The 23574-nt window shown below is 43.0% G+C and overlaps 2 protein-coding genes across 12 annotated transcripts in view; one reads left to right on the top strand and one right to left on the bottom strand.

Annotated features, from left to right (window-relative positions):
- Positions 1 to 23574, top strand: part of LOC134225541 (MOB kinase activator-like 2) — a 539900-nt gene that overhangs the window by 472835 nt on the left and 43491 nt on the right. For all 10 annotated transcript variants that reach the window (XM_062705719.1, XM_062705718.1, XM_062705709.1 and 7 more), the window contains one exon: positions 2208 to 2368. In XM_062705719.1, coding sequence (XP_062561703.1) covers positions 2208 to 2368 — 161 coding nt within the window. The remainder of the gene's footprint in view (positions 1 to 2207; positions 2369 to 23574) is intronic.
- On the bottom strand, positions 22439 to 23268 carry LOC134221118 (uncharacterized). 2 transcript variants are annotated; one of them, XM_062700315.1, is made up of 2 exons: positions 23093 to 23268; positions 22439 to 22874 (listed from the first exon to the last, which is right to left on the bottom strand). In XM_062700315.1, the coding sequence occupies exons 1-2, from the start codon at positions 23232 to 23234 to the stop codon at positions 22519 to 22521; spliced, it is 498 nt and encodes a 165-aa protein (XP_062556299.1). In that variant the 5' UTR covers positions 23235 to 23268; the 3' UTR covers positions 22439 to 22518. The 2 variants fall into 2 exon arrangements, with proteins under 2 accessions (XP_062556299.1, XP_062556301.1); XM_062700317.1 differs by having other exon boundaries at positions 22439 to 22871.

The following is a 23574-nucleotide window of genomic DNA, read 5'->3' as shown; positions in this document are numbered from 1 at the left end:
GCCCTATGTTCCGGAAAGACGTAATCCTACGTCAAAAATACGGGTTTGTGTAGTGGTGTGTTGCCAATCTGTGTTCCCCCTTAAAAGACTACCGAATCATCGGAGTGTTTGAATGGAAAATACTACGCTCAAACTTGATATCGTGTCACGTCGTCACGATCTGGAACAAGTGTACAAAAATGCAGACATTGGAAGGCTGATAAAATACGGCAGATTACAGAGGGCTGGACATGGACTGCGTATGCCGGAAGAGAGACTAGCAAAAATCATGTATAGCAGAGAACCTGGAAGAGGCCGATGGCACCGGGGTAGACCCTGCATTCGCTGGCTGTAAGCAATCGAGGAAAATGTGCGTGTGGCCGGTGTATAGGGATACTGGCAGGGAGACCCAAGGACGAGCGACCTGGAATATGAGATTACATTCGGTTTAGCTCCGGACAACACGGAGTATACTACCTCTATAGGTATAGGTAACATTCACACAAACAAGTAATCGCTGTCGTGCCTTCATGTGGTGCGTGCAAGAAGCTGCCCGCCTAGCTTCTCGTGCACATTGATCGATCCTATGGTGGCGACGTTAAAAATAAATTTTCCATTTGATATGTTAATAAACATTTGCACAAATCTTGAAACAAAAAAAATTGACCGAGGCCAATTTAGGCGAAGCGAAAAAGAACGAAGGGTGGCGGGGGCAACGTGCTCTGTTTTTGTTTTTGCTCCAAACTTGTACGACCACGACCGGCCGCGCGCCGGGGACCGATGCGGTGCTGTCGTCACACAACAACGTAGGTATCACACCACCTCTCGCTTTGTTTGTATCAATTTAGTGGAGCAAAGCGCGTTCACACGGGAGCACGTTTCTTCCGTTGAATGCTTTGAACAAATGGGAGAATCGTACGATGATCACTGCTTTCGAAGTGAAGTCTAGACTACGACTACGACGACTACAACTCGTGTGTGTGGAGGAGATAACGTTGCTTCATGGTTCCCAGAAGATGACTTAGCTTTTATCAATTGTTTACCGAATTTTGATAACGTGATACGAGTCTATTTGACCATGACGCAACGATCTGTTCCACCATATGCTTATTATAATTAGGAATTTGAACGCACTCGGGAAATTAGATCGATGACCTAATTATTATTATGGGACAGCTACGCACTTAATTGAATTGAAAACGATCATAAATCAATTCGTTAAGTGTTTCCCTAGAATTAGTTTGAATCCTTTCATTATGTTTCGCATGCTAACAGAGAATCGCATTCATACATTTTGAAATACAAAACCGAACCGCAAATCACAAGCCAATTAAGAGTGCTGTTATGTTTGGAAATAATCCACCAGCCGAAAATGACGCAAACCGAAACAGTCAAAATATCAATTTAGATCCGCATCGGCGAGTGAAGCAAATGCGTGCTAAACGGCCATTAATTAGCTTACTTAATTTGGTTTGCGTTAGCCCAAATCCCGTGGGGTAATCTCCGAACGAACTTCACCGAAAGCGAAGCGATGGACGATTGTTCTTATGCATCTGTACATAAATTTTTGACTATGGCAGAGTTTCCCAAACAGATGCGATTATCGCTACAAATCCGTTAAAAAAAGATTGACTCATTCAATTGCTTGGAATGATGATTGAAGATGGGAGAATTTTGAGCAAAACTTGATTGCCATCGGAACGATATAGTTGATCGTCATAATTTCGAATTGACTTTAATAAAGAAATAGAGGTAAACGCAATCTCAAAGTTTCAAAATACGCCAGAAATGGTTTTCCTACCGGCAATGTGAATTAATGTTTTATGCTTTACTCACTCCATACCCGTAGTTATGCTGTGCACCGTACCGAGTTAGCCTCTAGTGTCGAATTCAAGCTCTGCAGTAGCGTTTTAATCCCCTTAGAGCGGAACCTCTACTGCGGTTAGTGCTGCAGTAGTTTCGTAAACTATTCCATCACCGACCTAAGTGACCTCCATTCGGTTCGTTTTAACACCGTTCGGTAAGCCCCGAATTGGGTCATCGCTAAACGTTCTTGAGGCAGATCTCAATCTTCACTCGCCGGGCCCTCTGAGAATCATATTTTGAATCGACCGCTTGATTTATAATCCCCCTTCAACGTACCTTGTCCCGCGCTGGTCCGGCCGACCCACACGACGACAGACAAACGATGCAGAATCTAATTGATGTGTTTTTCCTTCCTTCCACAGAAAAGCCCGACGCAAGGAACGAGACGGCGACGCGAACCAGGGCGACACAAAGCTATACCTGGAGGAGGGCGTACTGGAACGGAAGCTGCCCGATGCCGATCTGAGGTTACTGGTCGACCTGCCGGCCGGACTAGACTATAATGAATGGCTTGCCTCGCACAGTGAGTGTCCTATTCTTTGTGTTTTTTTCCTTCGTTTGTTGTTGTTCCGAGCTGAGGTCACACGCTGCACGCATTATTTAGAAGGGGATTACATTGGATTAGCTGACCTTTCTCAGTCATCCTCACGGGAGGTATTGTCTGTAAATTGGATTTTGCGAACGAATCGGCGATGATATGCTAAAGCAATAATGGCTTATTTTGTGCGCAGTATTAACGAAATTGTGAGTTGCCGAAAGTGCTATGTAGAACAATAGTCATGGTTTTAATCACCTAAACATTCTCGTGGTTTGTCATAAACTACGCAGTTGGTTGTCACGGCATGATTCATAACATATACTTGACTATGCGCGATTATGTTCTTTTATCAAAGTTTACACAGCTGTCAATAAAATGCTTGTGAGTAATCCGAGCACAGTTATTTAGTAGGTCAGTTGACTTCTCATGTAAATATTGACCGAAAAATAAAAAGTAGCAATAAATTTGAGCAGTTTTTCATAGATGACTTCTTCTTTAGGAGCGTTCATTGTTCATGAATTTTATTTATTCAATTATTTTTATATTTAGTTAGCCCTAAATTTAAAAATCATATTATTTATCATGATTTTGAACGAATTAACTGCTTTTGTCTCTTTAGATTTATGTAAGTTTGTGTAGTTCGTCAAACATCGCAATGAAAGTTTTCCGTGAAAATAGAGAAAAAAATCACATGAAACTTCTGAAGAGCGCCGATCCATGCCGCCGCTGCCGCCGGCTAAAATATTTTAGGTGTGACGCTGAAAACGATGCAGCCGCCGACCAAAGTTATGACAAATGCCGCCGCCGAAGATTTTCGGACCGGCATACATCCTTAGCTCGATGCATCGTATCACGACTGGTGGAGTGACCCACAAAATTGAATATTTTTCCTGAAATTTAATTATATACGGTAACAGAAGATACTCAATGGTAACCTAGGATGTAACGTTGGCTCATTACGCAAATTAATCAATAATCCAGCAATAACATACCGTTTTGTAGAGAGATATTTACCACTGCTTCTTAAAAAAAGTGTATGAAGAATATTTTACTTACATTACGCTAGATTCATCCAGTTCTTCAACTGATAAACGCAATAAGCTTGCGTAAAAAAACACTTTGACTCGGTTTTCTAGCAGCGACTTGATAAGGCAATTTTATTAGGCAGGAGTTTTTTTTTTAAATTTTGACCAATATAGTAGTTTTCTAAATGGACTTACCTATTTTCGCATATTAGATGAACGAATAACAATCACAATATTTTAGCATTCATACTAAATTCACAATTTTCATTAGTATGCGTCACGATTAACCAAAACTTGTTTATTTGTTTATTATTTGTTTATTTACAATATTTGGAGCAATCGTTGCCAAAATACAGCTTACGGCCAGATAGATTTTTCTGCCAAACAACCATGTCTACCAAACGGCATTTTCAGCCAAATGATCTATTCCAGCGGTTCTCAACCCTTTCCTTGATAGGTATCCCTTCAAATTTTTACATTCATTGAGGTACCCCCTATTGTTTTTCGCTGTAAATCAAAATAAGCTCATTAATATATGGAAAACGGACGTGAAAATTATCGCAATTTATGGCTCTCCAAAATGTTATATGAAATCTTCGTTATTCTGTGAAACTTTGCAATTCAAATTAAGTTTACACATCAAGCTTTCTATAAGACTTTGATGACCTTTGGAGGCTTCCGAGCTTCTTGAAACGAGGCTTCTGAGCCTCTTGAAAGGAGGTTTCCAAGCCTCTTGGAAGGAGGCTTCTAAGCCTCATGAAGGAGGCTTTCAAGCCTCTTGAAAGGAGGCTTCCAAGCCTCTTGAAAGGAGGATTCCAAGTCTCTCCAAAGGAGGCTTCCGAGCCTCTTGAAAGGAGGCTTCGGAGCGTCTTGACAGGAGGCTTCCGAGCCTCTTGGAAGGAGGCTTCCGTGCCTCTTAAAATGAGGCTTCCGTGCCTCTTAAAATGAGGCTTCCGTGCATCTTAAAATGAGGCTTCCGTGCCTCTTAAAATGAGGCTTCCAGGCCTCTTGAAAGGAGGCTTCCAGGCCTCTTGAAAGGATGCTTCCAGGCCTCTTGAAAGGAGGCTTCCAGACCTCTTGAAAGGAGGCTTCCAGGCCTTTTGAAAGGAGGCTTTCAGGCCCCTTGAAAGGAGGCTTCCGAGCCTCTTGAAAGGAGGCTTCCGAGCCTCTTGAAAGGAGGCTTCCGAGCCTCTTGAAAGGAGGCTTCCGAGCCTCTTGAAAGGAGGCTTCCGAGACTCTTGAAAGGAGGCTTGAGGCCTTTTGAAAGGAGGCTTCTGAGCCTCTTGAAAGTAGGCTTCCGAGCCTCTTGAAAGGAGGCTTCCGAGCCTCTTGAAAGGAGGTTTCCGAGCCTCTTGAAAGGAGGCTTCCGAGCCTCTTGAAAGGAGGCTTCCGAGCCTCTTGAAAGGAGGCTTCCGAGCCTCTTGAAAGGAGGCTTCCGAGCCTCTTGAAAGGATGCTTCCAGACCTCTTGAAAGGAGGCTTCCAGGCCTTTTGAAAGGAGGCTTCCAGGCCTTTTGAAAGGAGGCTTCCAGGCCTCTTGAAAGGAGGCTTCCGAGCCTCTTGAAAGGAGGCTTCCGAGCCTCTTGAAAGGAGGCTTCCGAGCCTCTTGAAAGGACCCGAGCAGCACAAGTCAGACAAAAATGGTTGCAGCAACTTTATTGTGACTGAATCTGGTCACATATGAGTTGCATAAACCTATGTGGGATATGTGTGCTGCTAGGGGAGGCTTCCGAGCCTCTTGAAAGGAGGCTTCCGAGCCTCTTGAAAGGAGGCTTCCGAGCCTCTTGAAAGGAGGCTTCCGAGCCTCATGAAAGGAGGCTTCCGAGCCTCTTGAAAGGAGGCTTCCGAGCCTCTTGAAAGGAGGCTTCCGAGCCTCTTGAAAGGAGGCTTCCGAGCCTCTTGAAAGGAAGCTTCCGAGCCTTTAGAAAGGAGGCTTCCGAGCCTCTTGAAAGGAGGCTTCCGAGCCTCTTGAAAGGAGGCTTACGAGCCTCTTGAAAAGAGGCTTCCGAGCCTCTTGAAAGGAGGCTTCCGAGCCTCTTGAAAGGAGGCTTCCGAGCCTCTTGAAAGGAGGTTTCCGAGCCTCTTGAAGGAGACTTCCGAGCGTCTTGAAATAAGGCTTCTGAGCCCTTTTGAAAGGAGGCTTCTAGGCCTCTTGAAAGGAGGCTTTCCGGCCTCTTGAAAGGAGGCTTTCTGGCCTCTTGAAAGGAGGCTTCCAGGCCTCTTGAAAGGAGGCTTCCAGGCCTCTTGAAAGGAGGCTTCCAGGCCTCTTGAAAGGAGGCTTCCAGGCCTCTTGAAAGGAGGCTTCCAGGCCTCTTGAAAGGAGGCTTCCAGGCCTCTTGAAAGGAGGCTTCCAGGCCTCTTGAAAGGAGGCTTCCAGGCCTCTTGAAAGGAGGCTTCCAGGCCTCTTGAAAGGAGGCTTCCAGGCCTCTTGAAAGGAGGCTTCCAGGCCTCTTGAAAGGAGGCTTCCAGGCCTCTTGAAAGGAGGCTTCCAGGCCTCTTGAAAGGAGGCTTCCAGGCCCCTTGAAAGGAGGCTTCCAGGCCTCTTGAAAGGAGGCTTCCAGGCCTCTTGAAAGGAGGCTTCCAGGCCTCTTAAAAGGGGGCTTCCAGGCCTCTTAAAAGGGGGCTTCCAGGCCTCTTGAAAGGAGGCTTCCAGGCCTCTTGAAAGGAGTCTTCCAGGCCTCTTGAAAGAAGGCTTCCAGGCCTCTTGAAAGGAGGCTTCCAGGCCTCTTGAAAGGAGGCTTCCAGGCCTCTTGAAAGGAGGCTTCCAGGCCTCTTGAAAGGAGGCTTCCGAACCTCTTGAAAGGAGGCTTCCGAACCTCTTGAAAGGAGGCTTCCGAGCCTCTTGAAATAAGGCTTCCAAACCTCTCGAAAATAGGCTTCCGAGCCTCTTGGAAAAAAGGCTTCCAGGCCTCTTGGAAGGAGGCTTCCAGGCCTCTTGGAAGGAGGCTTCCAGGCCTCTTGGAAGGAGGCTTCCAGGCCTCTTGGAAGGAGGCTTCCAGGCCTCTTGGAAGGAGGCTTCCAGGCCTCTTGGAAGGAGGCTTCCAGGCCTCTTGGAAGGAGGCTTCCAGGCCTCTTGGAAGGAGGCTTCCAGGCCTCTTGGAAGGAGGCTTCCAGGCCTCTTGGAAGGAGGCTTCCAGGCCTCTTGGAAGGAGGCTTCCAGGCCTCTTGGAAGGAGGCTTCCAGGCCTCTTGGAAGGAGGATTCCAGGCCTCTTGGAAGGAGGCTTCCAGGCCTCTTGGAAGGAGGCTTCCAGGCCTCTTGGAAGGAGGCTTACAGGCCTCTTGGAAGGAGGCTTACAGGCCTCTTGGAAGGAGGCTTCCAGGCCTCTTGGAAGGAGGCTTCCAGGCCTCTTGGAAGGAGGCTTCCAGGCCTCTTGAAAGGAGGCTTCCAGGCCTCTTGGAAGGAGGCTTCCAGGCCTCTTGGAAGGAGGCTTCCAGGCCTCTTGGAAGGAGGCTTCCAGGCCTCTTGGAAGGAGGCTTCCAGGCCTCTTGGAAGGAGGCTTCCAGGCCTCTTGGAAGGAGGCTTCCAGGCCTCTTGGAAGGAGGCTTCCAGGCCTCTTGGAAGGAGGCTTCCAGGCCTCTTGGAAGGAGGCTTCCAGGCCTCTTGGAAGGAGGCTTCCAGGCCTCTTGGAAGGAGGCTTCCAGGCCTCTTGGAAGGAGGCTTCCAGGCCTCTTGGAAGGAGGCTTCCAGGCCTCTTGGAGGAGGCTTCCAGGCCTCTTGGAAGGAGGCTTCCAGGCCTCTTGGAAGGAGGCTTCCAGGCCTCTTGGAAGGAGGCTTCCAGGCCTCTTGGAAGGAGGCTTCCAGGCCTCTTGGAAGGAGGCTTCCAGGCCTCTTGGAAGGAGGCTTCCAGGCCTCTTGGAAGGAGGCTTCCAGGCCTCTTGGAAGGAGGCTTCCAGGCCTCTTGGAAGGAGGCTTCCAGGCCTCTTGGAAGGAGGCTTCCAGGCCTCTTGGAAGGAGGCTTCCAGGCCTCTTGGAAGGAGGCTTCCAGGCCTCTTGGAAGGAGGCTTCCAGGCCTCTTGGAAGGAGGCTTCCAGGCCTCTTGAAAGGAGGCTTCCAGGCCTCTTGGAAGGAGGCTTCCAGGCCTCTTGGAAGGAGGCTTCCAGGCCTTTTGGAAGGAGGCTTCCAGGCCTCTTGAAAGAAGGCTTCCGAGGCTCTTTAAAGGAGGTTTCCGAGCATTTTGAAAGGAGGCTTCCGGACCTCTTGAAAGGAGGCTTCCGAGTCTTTTGAAAAGAGGTTTCCGAGCCTCTTGAAAGGAGGCTTCCGTGCCTCTTGAAAGGAGGCTTCCGTGCCTCATGAAAGGAGGCTTCCAGGCCTCTTGAAAGGAGGCTGCCGAGCCTCTTGAAAGGAGGCTTCCGAGCCTCTTGAAAGGAGGCTTCCGAGCCTCTTGAAAGGAGGCTTCCGAGCCTCTTGAAAGGAGGCTTCCGAGTCTCCCGAAAGGAGGCTTCCGAGTCTCCCGAAAGGAGGCTTCCGAGTCTCCCGAAAGGAGGCTTCCGAGTCTCCCGAAAGGAGGCTTCCGAGTATCCTGAAAGGAGGCTTCCGAGGCTCCCAAAAGGAGACTTCTGAGTCTCCCGAAAAGCTACTGAGCCATTATGCCTCTCAAATAAAGGTTTCCAAACCTCTAGGTTCTAGATGTTAGTCATTAATTTTTTTTCGCATGCAGTACGGCCATTTGGCCAAACGGGTGGACATTTTCGACCATACTACCCGTTCAGTAATTGACAATTGACCGTATGATCTATTCGGTCAAACGACTATTTCGGTTGAACGTCCTGTTAGAAAAACGGCGTTTTGGGTCATATTACCAGTTCGGCTATATATCGCTTTGGTCAAATAGCAACTATAGCACTGACACACCTCCCCCTTTTCTCAAACACCGTACTACCATATCTATAATCTTTTGGTAAGGTTGGTAAGGAGGTAAACTAAATAAATGAATGGAATGAAATGAAGGTTGGAGAATATGTTTCCCAATCAACCAAGGTCTTCAAAATTTATACTGAATTCTTAGTTTTGTAACTAATATTCAACCCCAATAACATCCCTTATTGCAAATTACCCAGCCACCTGTTCTACTATTTTTTCCTTAGAACAGAAAACAAATAATTTCCAAAGCAATTTTCGAAGAAATTTCTTTAAAAATTTAAATTTCTCTCTCCTATAGGAATTTCTGAAAGTATTCCTAAAACAATTCCGTTGTGTTTTCTTGAAGAAATTTCCGAAAGAATTTCCAAACGAGTTTCTAAAAAAAATTGTAAAGCAATTTACGAACGAAATGCTAGCAAAATATCCAAACCCACAACTGAAGGAATTTCCTACATTTTTTTATTTCTTTGGACATCCCTCCAAGAAATCGAAGATCCATCGGAATTGTTCGGAGATAAATCCAGAAATTCATTTGTTGATTTCTCAAGATTATTCGAAAATTCCTTTTTGCTATTGTTTAGGAATTTCTTCAGGAAGTCCTCAAGGAATTTCATTGGAAAATTCATTAAAAATTATCTACCAAAATTATTTTAGGAATACCTTTGGAAATTTCATCAGAAGATTTTTTTTTTTAAATAGATAACGCTCGAAGGCGTATCCAATTTTGGTTCCACGGATTAAAAATGGCATTAACCCTTTATAAAATGAGATAACAGTCCTTTGGTTACGCGTGTAGGCCGCAAGGCCTATATTCCAATGATTTCTTACGGATTACGGATTACAACGGGCGTAAACCAGTTTTAAAAAGTGATAACAACTCTTTGGTTACGCGTGTAGACCGTAACGCCTATACTCAAGGGAATTCTTGGAAGACCTGGAACGGAACCGCTATTGAAGGGATTTGGTTTATTAGATCAAATATAGCATAAATTATTTATAAAATAGGTATCAGGCCTTTGGTTACACGTGTAAAGCTTAATGCCTATATTCCAGGTTATTCTTGGAAGACCTGGAACGGAACAGGGTTAAGCTTGTAGACTCCAAGAAATTCTTGGATGACCTGGCATGGAAAAATAATGTTGAACGCAAATATTGATTATGTAAAACTGCATTCTTGAAGGTTTACTGTTGATATAATGCTTAAAATTCTTTTAAGAACAAGCCTCCCGGAATCTAAATTAAAATATACTCGCGTTTTCACTACTCAATACAGAAGCAACGCATAATAAAAATGACAGTTGTGCTTTGATTCCGTGTTGAGTGGTGTGTCCTTGAAATCGCAAGTGAGTTTTATTTTGGATTCCAAGAGGCTTTTCCTTAACGTCACGTACCATAAAAAGAAGGCCGTAAAACGAAGTGATGTTCAAAGAAGTGCCGTAAAAAGAGGGTTGAGTGTACTTCTTCGGATATTCTCAAGAAATCTTTGAGAATTCACTTCAGGAGTTGCATCGGAAACTTTTTCATACATTTCTTGGATTATTCATCCTGGTAATATTTCGAGAATTTAAAAATGTTTTAAAAATTCGTTCGTAAAATTCTCCAGTTATTTGTTTTGTGAAAAATACCTCCAAGAATAACTTAAAGCTTCCTCCAGGAATTTCATTGTAATTTTATCTAAGCAATCCTTTGGAAATTCATTTAATTTTTTCTACGGAACATTCTTCGGAAATTCCATTCAGAATACCTACGGAAATTGTTTCAGGAGAATCTTCCGACATTTATTTAGGAGAATTCCTTTGGAAATTTCTTCATAAATTCCCCTTCACTAAGAACCCCTGTGATTTTTTTTCCGCAATTTATCTCAGGAGTTTCTTAAAGAAATTCCTCTCAGGAATATTTTCAAAACTTAATCCAGGAATTCTTTCGAAATTCTTTGAGAAATATTCCTTCAAGAATTCTTTCAGAAGAAATTTCCGAATGTATTCCTAAAGCAATTTCAGAAGGATTTTCCTTAGCTTTCACCACAGAAATTTTCAAATGTATTTATAAAAGAAATTGTAAAGAAATTCTTTACAGAATTTGTAAAGCAATTTGCGACGAAATTTTCTTTGAATTCTTCCTTTGAATTTTCAATTTAATATATTTTCAGAAATTTCCAAAAAAAAATCTTATTCCATCACCCTAGTAATTTTCGGAGAACTTTCTGAAGAAATCCCTGGAAAAAAATTCGAAAGAATTCTTGAATGAATATCCAAAGGAATGCTTGGAAAAATATGGGAATGTCGGACATTCTTTCAGGAGTTCCTTTGGAAATTCTGTTCGGAATTTCCCGAAATTTGACCTAGAGTTATGGAAAAAAATCTTGAAGGAAATTCAGGAGGAATTCCTGGAGAAATTTTGAGGCAACGGAATTTTTGATGGTATTCGGAGAAATTCCTGAAGCAATTTTTGAATTAGTTTATGTCGGAATTTCTAAAAAGAGAGCAAAGCGCCTTTTTCTATCTCGGGCGACGAAATGGAAGTATCGTGTGATCTTTGATCAATTTCGTATAAAAGGAATCATGAAAGGATGAAAAAGAATAATAACTATAATCGAATTCAGCATATTCCTTTAATCCACTGAGTTAAAAGTGGTGATACACGCAAAATGCGATTAAAATGTTGGAATATTTAAAACTGCCTAGTAACTTTTTTGACTGATTCAACATTATGATTGTTCTTCTTCTTCTTATTGGCATTACATCCCCACACTGGGACAGAGCCTCGCAGCTTAGTGTTCATTAAGCACTTCCACAGTTATTAACTGCGAGGTTTCTAAGCCAAATAACCATTTTTTGCATTCGTATATCATGAGGCTAGCACGATGATACTTTTATGCCCAGGGAAGTCAAGACAATTTCCAATCCGAAAATTGTCTAGACCGGCACCAGTAATCGAACCCAGCCACCCTCAGCATGGTCTTGCTTTGTAGACGCGCGTCTTACCGCACGGCTAAGGAGGGCCCTAACATTATGATTATTTATCAGAACTCTGTCATCACCAGTACATATCGCTTTTCACCGGCAAGAAGCAGTGAATTTATCATCATCAGCTGTAAATAATTAACTTGCAACTTTCTCCTTAATCTAAAATACACACTTTTGCGACCACCCTCAAAAACTCTCGAAGACAAAGCCAAAATAGCATCATCCTTCATTGTCACCTCATCTTCTCAAAAGTACGCTTGAACCAACAAGCGAGCAAGAAAAAAAACATTTGAGTCAACTTTCTATGCTTCATTATTCCGTAAATCAGCTGATGTCATTAAAAAAACTCAAGCGCAAAAATTAACAAACCTCGCCAATCAACAGCGGCGAAAAGTCCACAAAGCACTCACTTTGGGATCCATCCTCCTAAATTGAAAGTCACTGCCAATATTGGTTGTAAGAGCCGGAAAAAAAATTAAAACATCAAGCTCCAAAATCAGCAACAATGGTGCTGCTGCTGCTGTTGCTGGCTCTGCTTGAGACCCAATGTCGCCATCCTATTTTTCTTCTCCTACCACCTACACTTTGGGGTAGTGAGGAGCATGGGCAAATATACAATTTGACGATTTTTTTTTCCAAATCCAAAACTTGTTGTCAAATCCGACATCCGCTGCCTCAAAGCAGCTCTAGTTTTTGTAGATTTTCAAAGCAATATTTACAAAGTTCCTCCATTAGACCATTTGTAAATTTGCTTGCTTATTCCTTGCTCATCTTTTCAACGGAGCATTTAGGACCATTTTCTCCTACTAAGTAACGCAACCATCCCTTTTGCGATATTATTTCAACCGCTTTTTCTCTCGTCTATGATGATGACATTTTTGAAGATTTTCACTAGTATACGGATGCATAAAAACTGAACGCGATAAATTGATGGGAAAATGGTGCGCTGTGAAAATATGCAGAAGTATGCAAATCACTTAACGAACGGAACCACCATCCCGTCCCGTAGTACCTAGCTGGCTGACAATGACAGTCAGCGCGTAATAAATTACCATTCGGGCAGAAGAAGTGCAGCCAAAACCAGCAGGATGATAAAGTTTAATTATTCGCCCCACACCGTCATCCACCGCCCAACGAATGTGACATTGTTTTGACAATTCCGCCCAAGAAGAAAGATTCACCGACTGGGGTGATTTTTTGCGCACGCGAAAGTGAAACAATGAACTGCCTCAATCCGTTGTTCAATGTGCGCGCGTGGCCACGGTGGTGTGGTCCGATCAGGAACAAACAGATTGAACAATCCAGCTGTTATCCAACAGAAATTGATAACATCAAATCTTTTTTCTGTGCATGATAACCTGTGAACTTTCGTCAAACAACAAATCGTTACTGGTATTTTATTTGTTATTTTTATAACAGATCTTGTACTAATTGAGGCACTTTTTCTTGCTCGGGTGAAGAAGGTGATAACTTGCCAAAAATGTGACAAACGAAGCCCGTTTCACTCGGTGCCATTCCATTAGCTACAAAGTTCAGTCGGAATGAACTAATGGCTTATGTTTACATTGTTGGAAATCTGCAGTTGAATGTTTATCATTCATTGTTTAGTTTTATATTCAAACACTTTTGAATTAGCATTTCAGGCATACTTGTTTTGAAGAAAATCAGCGTCCAATGACATCTGGCCGCCGTTTAACAATGTACAATTGTGTACTGATTACATAGAGAGGTAAAAAGAAGCGAACTTGCGTTTCTCATGCATCCGTAAGCTGGAGAAGGAAACAATCAACCATTTAAAAAAATTCGTTGGAAGGTTCACAGTTTCACTCGCATGACAGCGGTTTGATTGGTCGTAACTGTTTTTCTACTATCGCACTTCTCATAATTAATCAGTAGGGTAACGGGAGGTAATGTTAGCATAGGATAAAATGTTGGAACATCACGAAAAATAATACTTTGTAACAATACACAGTCGAGGATATTAGTCACTAAAAGGATTCTATTTTATTGGTTTCCACCCACAATCAATTATACAAATCATCAAAAATTGCACATATTGCCTTTCGCATATCCACGACGTTTTTTCAACTTGTCTAATATTCTAAGATGGCCTTATATTCTTCCATTGTTCTTCTATTTCTGGTTTTCTTTCGTAGTGTATCTGCTATTTGATTTCATAACATGTTAATAACAATCGAAAACGAACGATTGGGCCGCAAATGGATCAGTTTCTCATTATTGTGATGTGTTCACTAGTGAGCGCGCATGATAACAATAAAAAACGACAGAGACTTAATCTCTGAAATGTGCAAATATCATTAATTTTGCAGCATGTTACTTCGTAAGGAATAAATATCCTAGACCTAGGACATCTGGATTTTATGGTCAGGATTCTCCTCCTAATCCCTTCCAATATCTTGGTCTTCTTATTTCATATGATTTTCCCACTTAAAATGCATGCTGCATTTTTCAACTTCATTTTACAAATTTGTTACAATTCATACAGCCTTTCAAATATTTTTCTATTCTTTTTGAGCCAGCATCTATGCGAAATGCGCTTTTGGATGACCCGTTGCAAGCCAGTTACGCAATCCAGATAGGCGTCCCACGTTTCGCAGGACGCTTGCTGGTCACATTACATTAATCATTATTCAACTATCAGCACAGTAGGTAGGTGCGGCATAGGGGCCTTTCACAAATTACGTAACGCTGAGGGGGGTCAAGCTGAGCGTTACGATCCATACAAAAATATTAAACTTTTCATACAAAAAGTGTTACGAGGGAAAGAGTGGGGGTCCAAAATCACCAAATTTAGCCTTACGTAATTTAAGAAAGAACACATTCATTCATTAATTTATTTAGTCTACATCTATACAGATAACACTGAATCAACAATTTGACGCCACAATACACGGTTCGAGGCCGCATCTCTCCATCCTCGAATACGCCCCACGCTCGCCAAGTCGTTCTGCACCTGGTCTGCCCATCTCGCTCGCTGCGCTCCACGTCGTCTCGTACCTGCCGGATCGGAAGCGAACACCATCTTTGCAGGGTTGCTGTCCGGCATTCTTGCAACATGCCCTGTCCATCGTACCCTTCCGGCTTTAGCTACCTTCTGGATACTGGGTTCGCCGTAGAGCTGGGCGAGCTCATGGTTCATTCTTCGCCGCCACACACCGTCTTCTTGTACACCGCCAAAGATGGTCCTAAGCACCCGTCTCTCGAATACTCCGAGTGCTTGCAAATCCTCCTCGAGCATTGTCCATGTTTCATGTCCGTAGAGGACTACCGGTCTTATTAACGTCTTGTACATGACACATTTGGTGCGGTGGCGAATCTTTTTCGACCGCAGTTTCTTCTGGAGCCCGTAGTAGGCCCGACTTCCACAGATGATGCGCCTTCGTATTTCACGACTAACGTTGTTGTCAGCCGTTAGCAAGGATCCGAGGTAGACGAATTCCTCGACCACCTCGAAGGTATCCCCGTCTATCGTAACACTGCTTCCCAGGCGGACCCTGTCGCGCTCGGTTCCACCCACAAGCATGTACTTTGTCTTTGACGCATTCACCACCAGTCCAACTTTTGTTGCTTCACGTTTCAGGCGGGTGTACAGTTCTGCCACCTTTGCAAATGTTCGGCCGACAATGTCCATGTCATCCGCGAAGCAAATAAATTGACTGGATCTGTTGAAAATCGTACCCCGGCTGTTACACCCGGCTCTCCGCATGACACCTTCTAGCGCAATGTTGAACAACAGGCACGAAAGTCCATCACCTTGTCTTAGTCCCCGGCGCGATTCGAACGAACTGGAGTGTTCGCCCGAGATCTTCACACAGTTTTGCACACCATCCACCGTTGCTTTGATCAGTCTGGTAAGCTTTCCAGGAAGCTGTTCTCGTCCATAATTTTCCATAGCTCTACGCGGTCTATACTGTCGTATGCCGCCTTGAAATCAACGAACAGATGGTGCGTTGGGACCTGGTATTCACGGCATTTTTGAAGGATTTGCCGTACAGTAAAGATCTGGTCCGTTGTCGAGCGGCCGTCAACGAAGCCGGCTTGATAACTTCCCACGAACTCGTTCACTAATGGTGACAGACGACGGAAGATGATCTGGGATATCACTTTGTAGGCGGCATTAAGGATGGTGATCGCTCGAAAGTTCTCACACTCCAGTTTGTCGCCTTTCTTGTAGATGGGGCATATAACCCCTTCCATCCACTCCTCCGGTAGCTGTTTGTTTTCCCAGATTCTGACTATCAGTTTGTGCAGGCAAGTGGCCAGCTTTTCCGGGCCCATCTTGATGAGCTCAGCTCCGATACCATCCTTACCAGCTGCTTTATTGGTCTTTAGCTGTTGAATGGCATCCTTAACTTCCCTCAAGGTGGGGGCTGGTTGGCTTCCATCGTCCGCTGAACTGACGTAGTCATCTCCTCCGCTGCCTTGACTTTCATTGCCTGTACTCTCAGCGCCATTCAGATGTTCCTCGTAGTGCTGCTTCCACCTTTCGATCACCACACGTTCGTCCGTCAAGATGCTCCCATCCTTATCCCGGCACATTTCGGCTCGCGGCACGAAGCCTTTGCGGGATGCGTTGAGCTTCTGATAGAACTTGCGTGTATCTTGAGAACGGCACAGCTGTTCCATCTCCTCGCACTCCGCTTCTTCCAGGCGGCGTTTCTTCTCCTGAAAAGGCGGGTCTGCTGTCTCCGCTTCCGTCTATAACGTTCCACGTTCTGCCGGGTACCTTGCTGCAGCGCGACCGCCCGCGCTGCGTCCTTCTCCTCCAGAATCTGTCTGCACTCTTCGTCGAACCAATCGTTCCGTCGACTTCGACCCATATACCTGACGTTGTTCTCCGCTGCGTCGTTAATGGCTGCTTTGACTGTATTCCAGCAGTCCTCAAGAGGGGCCCCATCGAGCTCACCCTCTTCCGGCAACGCTGCCTCGAGATGCTGCGCGTATGCAGTGGCGACATCAGGTTGCTTCAGTCGCTCTAGGTCGTACCGCGGCGGTCGTCGGTACCGAACATTGTTGATGACGGATAGTTTTGGGCGCAGTTTAACCATCACCAGATAGTGGTCAGAGTCGATGTTAGCGCCACGATATGTCCTGACGTCGATAATGTCGGAGAAGTGCCGTCCATCAATCAGAACGTGGTCGATTTGTGATTCTGTCTGCAGTGGCGATCTCCAGGTGTACCGATACGGGAGGCTGTGTTGGAAGTAGGTGCTGCGAATGGCCATATTCTTGGAGGCGGCGAAATCAATTAGTCGTAGGCCGTTTTCGTTCGTCAGCCGGTGAGCGCTGAACTTTCCAATAGTCGGTCTAAACTCCTCCTCTTGGCCAACCTGAGCGTTCAAATCTCCTATGATGATTTTGACGTCGTGGCTTGGGCAGCTGTCGTACTCACGTTCCAGCTGCGCGTAGAATGCGTCCTTATCATCATCAGTGCTTCCGGAGTGTGGGCTATGGACGTTGATTATGCTGAAGTTGAAGAACCGGCCTTTGATCCTCAACCTGCACATTCTCTCGTTGATCGGCCACCACCCGATCACGCGCCTTTGCATGTCGCCCATCACTATGAAAGCTGTTCCCAGCTCGTGTGTGCTGCCGCAGCTCTGGTAGATGGTATGATTACCTCTAAACGTTCGCACCATTGATCCCTTCCAACAAACCTCCTGCAGCGCTACGATGCCGAATCCACGGTCCTTGAGCACATCGGCGAGTATGCGTGTGCTCCCGATGAAGTTGAGAGATTCGCAGTTCCACGAACCGAGTTTCCAATCGCTAGTCCCTTTTCGTCGCAGTGGTCTTCTCCGATGGTTCCGGTCCGTGCACTCTTGTTGATTGTTCGTTGCTTATGATTTTTAAAGGCTGGCTTGCAGGGCCTGACACCAAACCCCTAAATTTCCGGAGGACCATTCCTCCTTATTTCCGGTGGACCATGGTGCACAGTTTCACTTAGAGTCCCTCGCTGGCACTCGGACGATGATCAGCCGCCCTAACATGGAGAACAGACGCTGTTGTGAGCCGATCCTGACATGGAGAACAGACGCTCAATAAGATTTGCACCTCCGGAGAGGAGCAAACCCCCTTCCCTGTCAGCATACGACCATAGTTCCCACCGGGGTTGGTTACCCGATCTTCCCTAAGGTTGCTCGTATCCCGGCCAGCACCGCGGGGAGGTAGGGATAGGAGTTGCTGGGTAAGAGGCTAAGGACCGCGAGATGGGGTCTATTTTATTCCTTCAGGTACGCGAAGTACCAATGGTACGCTTTACCCAGCATTTGCCGTGCCAAGAAAGAACACATATCACCCTGATTTTTTGCGGCGTCTGTACATATTTTAAGGGCTAGACGCCACATCGCTTTACCTATACCTTCCAATCTACGAAGTACACCGTAACTATGCTATGCTATGCTAGACGCCACATCGCTTTAATTTTTATTAAAAACGTAAACTACTTACAAACATAGCCTACAAGCTTTTTAGAGGATTCAAATAATGAAATAAACATGTGGATTCGTAAGAATCTTCGGAAAACTGTACAAAAAAACATTTGAAATTTTACGGCCTCTACCGCATAAATAAAAGCGTCTAACCACCATATTACTTTTTTGACTGATAAGAATAAGCAGTTACATTTTACGTTATTGTTTTCGCTCCAAAATACACCCTCTTAGGTACATGTGCGCCAATAAATCAAATCCGTTCTACCAGATCAGTGCGGCATATATATTGACGCGGCATCTCACCCGGATTTATTTACCCTATTTTCTAAATCAAAAATCTTGTTTGTCACTAACAGAACTATCTACATAGATATTCATAATATTGTTTCATAGTAATTACTCGTTCTCTGAAAGTTGCTCATTCTTCAAATTTAATTGATGAGATGAGTGCAGTACTTCTGTTTTAAGTTTAATTCCTTTTACAAATTCCTTTGGAATACTCCCAACTTGTTATCAACTTGTTCTTGGTCGTCCTTTTGTCCATTTCTACTTTTTGTTTCTTTTGACCTTTCATCCTTTTCTATCTTTTACCCATTCCGACCTTTTGTCCTTTCAATCGTTTGTCTTTTCAGCCTTTTGTCCTTTCGACCTTTTGTCTTTTGACCTTTTGTTTTTTTCGACCTTTTGTCTGGCTGCTTTTATACTTGAACTACATTAATGATGTGACATGGTCGAATGTATCACTTTCCAGGATTACTTAATGAATTGTATGTGTATGTCACTGTAGACTAGATTAGACATGGGAATAGTGTTTGTTAAAATTACATTTTTGACAAGATGTTCAATTTAGTTTACAGTAAGCTTAGTTCTATCCACTTGTAAGTACAGTCGAGTCCCATATCAGGCCTGGTAGCGAGTCACTTTTTAGTGACTTGGTCACTTTTTTCGGGTCAGTCACTAAAAAGTCTCTTTTTTCGACCTCAAGTCACTAAAGTCACTTTTTCTCGGAAAAAGTCACTATTTTCAACTATTTTGAAACTATTGACTAGGTTTCGTTAAGAGCATCGTCGCGGAATGAAAAAAAAAATTGAAAAATTTAAAGCTTTATCCGTCAGAAGATGCTTTATTCATGACGGACATGAAATGACGGATTTAGAAAAAAATTATCACATACTTTTTGGCCCGAAAGCTGTGCGCAACTTCCTAGTGACTTTAAATTCGCTCTAAATCTAGGTGTTCTTATTAGATTTTTAACAGCGATTGATTGAAGGGGTTTTGTGTCACGGTAATGCAATTGGGTATATAATGATGCAAGCAGGATGGGCACAGGCGATTGTAATTGTATTTATTGTTCTTACAAGAACCAGTTTACATTTTATCGGGACAAGGAAATTGTATGGAACTTTAAATTTGGAAGAATTAATAAATAGCAATAGGTATTTAAAGATAGTTGGTTATAGTCCTTTTCTAATATTGTTTCCTTAGAGCATTTTTGAAGTTTTGGCTTTGATCTCAGCTAGAAGTCTATTCCAGATCGACATTCCTTGGATAAGCAGGCTCTTCATGGTGGAGGTTGTGTTTCGCGGTAGAATGAAATTTCGGGTTCGATCCAGCTGGATTCTGGGAAAGTGTTGTAGGAAATAATCAGGCACTGCGTCAATCCATACTTGTCTCATGAAACAGCAAGTACGGAGGTGATAATTAATTATCAGGAAGATCTTGTCCGAGTATTACGTTTCTCACAGGCACAGTAGTTGTACGAGTCATAGAAGCTTTGAAACATCTGTGGAGGCGCTCTTTGAGTGCGGGGGAGAGACCTGGTTGGTAGACACAATACGGGAACATCGGCATGATTGTAATTCTCACGGTGTCGCTATGAAGGAATAATGATTTTTGAAAATCAGTATGTCTGAAACACCAGGGATCCAGAACAGTTTAATTTTTTTTCTGCATTTTTAGTACAAACTACAAAGAAATCTCGAATAATAGCCGATTTTACCCTCCCACAAATGTATGGAAAAATTACCGCCGATAGAACATTTTAAAAATGCACTTACGCGAAAGCGGATAACCTATACTCTCGTGTAGTGGGTGTTTTAGATATACTGATTTTTTTTGAAAATAAGCCCCTTTGGACAAACACACCATATATTCACAAGGCTAATAGCAGACCCTCCTTGTTTTGAAACCTCTCTTAAAAACTATTAAACTCTACATATTATCAATTAAACTGTTGAGTATTCCGATTCATCTTTTCAATAAAATTCTTATATTTTCATCTCAATCCTACACAATTTAAGGTACATTTCCTGTTGTTTCGTAGAAACCATTAGTGAGCGATGGCTTGATTTAATGCCCATTAGTGCATACTCAAAACTAACAAGCTTTTAATTTTTTATAACAAACATATAAATTTTTTCGATTAAAGCATAGCATAGCATAGCATAGCATAGCATATGTGATTGTACAAATCGTGGGTGGCTATACAATGCTCAATCCCCGCTTAACTCTTCACAAGGACCCAAGCAACATTTCTTTCATGAATCAATTTGAATAGCGCAATCAACAGAACAATATGAAAGCTATTGATTGCAGTATTAAAATTAATTCATCAAAAAATGCTACACTTAGGTCCTTTTGAAAAGCCAAGCGAGAATTGAACAATCTACTGTATATTGTCGCAAATTGGTACTTGGGATTAGTACCTTTTCCTATACAGTAGCAGTTGTATACCTGGCCACGTCCTTACAATCACGGAAGGAAGGGAAGGAATGTTAGTTCAACATCTACTAGTGAAGATGCAGGGAACCCATACTACCTTTATAGATGTCTCGGGAAGGAAATTTGTGTTAGTGGGAAAGGTGAATAATAGGGAGCTCTATTCGACAATATAGAGCGTTTGTCAATAACAGTAGGGTATACGCTCCGATATCCATCTCAATAAGACGATGCCATCACAAAAAGATTAAATTACTTACTTATTACTCCTCATACTACTTGAAATTCTATAATAACACACTTGCTCAGTTATATACACTCAATTTTCGAACAATAGAATATCCGATTCACTCAATTATTCAAAATATTAATAGAAAAAGTTAGCACCGTTTAGTATACATTTCCATCTCAACGTAACAAAATCATCCCACAGGTTTTGCCTTTATCCATCTCACTGTTTTGATCCATAAAAAAGGAAACAAAATTCTACATCTCACTACTACCGACTCCTTCAATTCTCAACCCGTAAACGTCAGTGCAATAACATAAAGGGTCTAGCTTTTAATACTGACGGCTGATATTGCTGCATCGGTACTGAATCGAAATTCGCAGTTTGTATTGCGAAGTTTATCAATGCGCTTTTAATTTTCGTTCGTTTAAACGAGCACTAAGTTTAAAAAACGTTCAAATTGAAAATGGTTCAAACTACATTTAGCACGTGGTTTGAAGAACGGAAAAATGGAACATCGTAAAACAGAACGCAGAGTCAAAACAAAAGAGCAAAAACAGCAACCAAATACCAGTGTTCCAAACGAGCAGGAAACCTGTCAAATGCGGCACATGTCGCCACTCTTATTTACGTACACTTTGGTTTGGGTGATATAAAAGGAAAATCCAGCAACGGCTGGGGGGGTGGTTTGGGGAGGTTCTTCGGAAAATGTTTACTCCATAACGTACAGATAGGGTATCCGAGTACTCACGATCTTGAGATGATTCCGTTTGCTGTGGATTTCGAAATTCATTCTACATCCGATCCATGCATGGCATGCCACAGAACCAATTAAGATTAACTATTGTCGGCGTAGCACCAAATTAGAATTCGGAAGTCGAGGGTTTCCGCACCGATTTTTCTTCCGAAGTTTTATTTGTCAAACTGATTGATGCGTTGTTTAGCGCATCTTTAGGCGAATGTAGCGCACTACTTCCAAAGTTGGGTAATTTAGCTGTATTTGGAGCAAAATCCAACTTCGGTATAAAAACATCCTGTTGTGGCATTTAAAAGCAAACTCATCTGACTAAGCTGCGAGGCGGCACTGTCCTAGTGTTGGGATGTAATGCCAATAAGAAGAAGAAGAAAAAAAGAAGAGCAGGTCAGTGAAGCAATTTATAAAACGCAGCTCAATCAAACTTAGGGGTTTCTGAGCTGATGAGAATCTCCAAACTCCTCAACGCTCGGTTATCAAGATAAAAGTACATATGAATTTGGTGGCTGTACTGAAAGTATTGATTAAATCGAGCTGTGTGTAGAGCTGAGATTCAGAACAGACAAATGCAATGAAATCATATTTGTTTTAAAAAACTAATTCGGACGTCATAAGAAGAAGCAAAAATATGTTTGAACTTTAGTGCTGATCCCAAGTAACATTTATAGTTTTATTCCACTCTAGGAGCGGTTTTTAAGATTACATTAATAAGAATTAACAATAAAACCCATTGCCACATTATAACCTTCTGATGACGAAAAAGAAATGTGGATATACATATAGAATCTTCTTCTTCATCTCCAGGCTACTGGAGAATACTAAGTTGAAAAATAGAGCAGTTGTCATGTAAAACCATTGAAGTCCGTAGCAATCGAAATTGTCCCAACTGGTGAAAAACTGACAATGTTATAATCATTTCAAGTCCGTGGGCACCCGTGTACCCTTTCGTAAGGGTGTTTTTTTGTCGGTAACAAAAGGATTAATGTCATTTAAGGAAAGGGTACTAATACCATGAATACCAATATGAATTATTTTGCGTCTGAATTCATTTGCTTTTTATTATTCTTCAATTTGGTGGATTATTATTTTATTTTACATTGTGTCAAAGATACATTTATGCATTCGTATTACACTAACAACTTCTTAGACCGCTTCTTGGTAGATTTTTTATCAGTTTTTTTCTTTTCCTTTTCTAACTCTTTCATCTTCTTTGCATTCGCTCTTGCGGCTGCTGCAGCTTCTTTCTTGATTTTATCCATTTTTCGTTTCTCGGCTCTCTCTTGTTTCAATTTTGTTGCTTCAGCCTTTTTGCTCTCGATTAATTGAATTTCTTCCAATCGTTCCCCAGCTGTCAGAATAGCGTAAGATTTTTGCTTATAGAATCGATGCTTTGGATTGCGCTTTGGGGTTGGTGGAGCTTCAAAGAACTTCTGAGCATTGACATGATGTAATTCAGGGAAGTTTGAAATATCATCGAAAGCTGCTGGAAAATTGCAATTAGTTTATTTTTCATTCTTTAAATACAATTATAGGAAAATACACACATAAACAAACACGCCCAGAGGCATATACACATGCACACACGTAACTCTGTTTCCCTATGCGCATGCGTTTATGCGTCTACAAACACGAACGCATATATACACAAACACGAGCATACATATACGCATCCATACGCACACGAGCTTCTACACGACTTACCACTGCTACGTAAATCCAACTCATTATGTGGCGTCTCGGTTGCCGACAAGCTTTCTGGTGGGAAGGAGTAATAAGTTGGTTGTAGATCATCGTTCTCGTCAACATCAGATTCAATAATCGCTGCGTCCGCTGGATTGTCCATAACAGGCTCACGATTTTCCAAATAAGAAAATGAATTAAAGCTTAATTCACCTTCGATGTCATCTTCAAGAATGATAATTGGTTCATTAATAGCTGCTTCGTAGTCCATTTCTATGTCATTCAAAGCATTGAATGGTTGCTCTGAATCGTTCCTATCAGGCTGTCCAAGAGTGAGTATGTTATGATAAATGAAGTTCAATACTTGGCCTTCGCTGGAGAGTAGATTCTGGTCTCCAGATTTGAACATTTCTGCTTTCTCACTGCCGATTAATCTCAAGGCGTTTTCAATCGCCGCCGTTGGCACAAGAGTCATAGGCTCTGTATCCACAGGCAACGCGCAT

Source organism: Armigeres subalbatus, chromosome 3 (genome assembly GCF_024139115.2).
Source record: "Armigeres subalbatus isolate Guangzhou_Male chromosome 3, GZ_Asu_2, whole genome shotgun sequence".
Lineage (NCBI taxonomy): Eukaryota > Metazoa > Arthropoda > Insecta > Diptera > Culicidae > Armigeres > Armigeres subalbatus.
The sequence above is the reverse complement of the archived record's forward strand: the minus strand, read 5'-3'. Positions and strand labels throughout refer to the sequence as shown.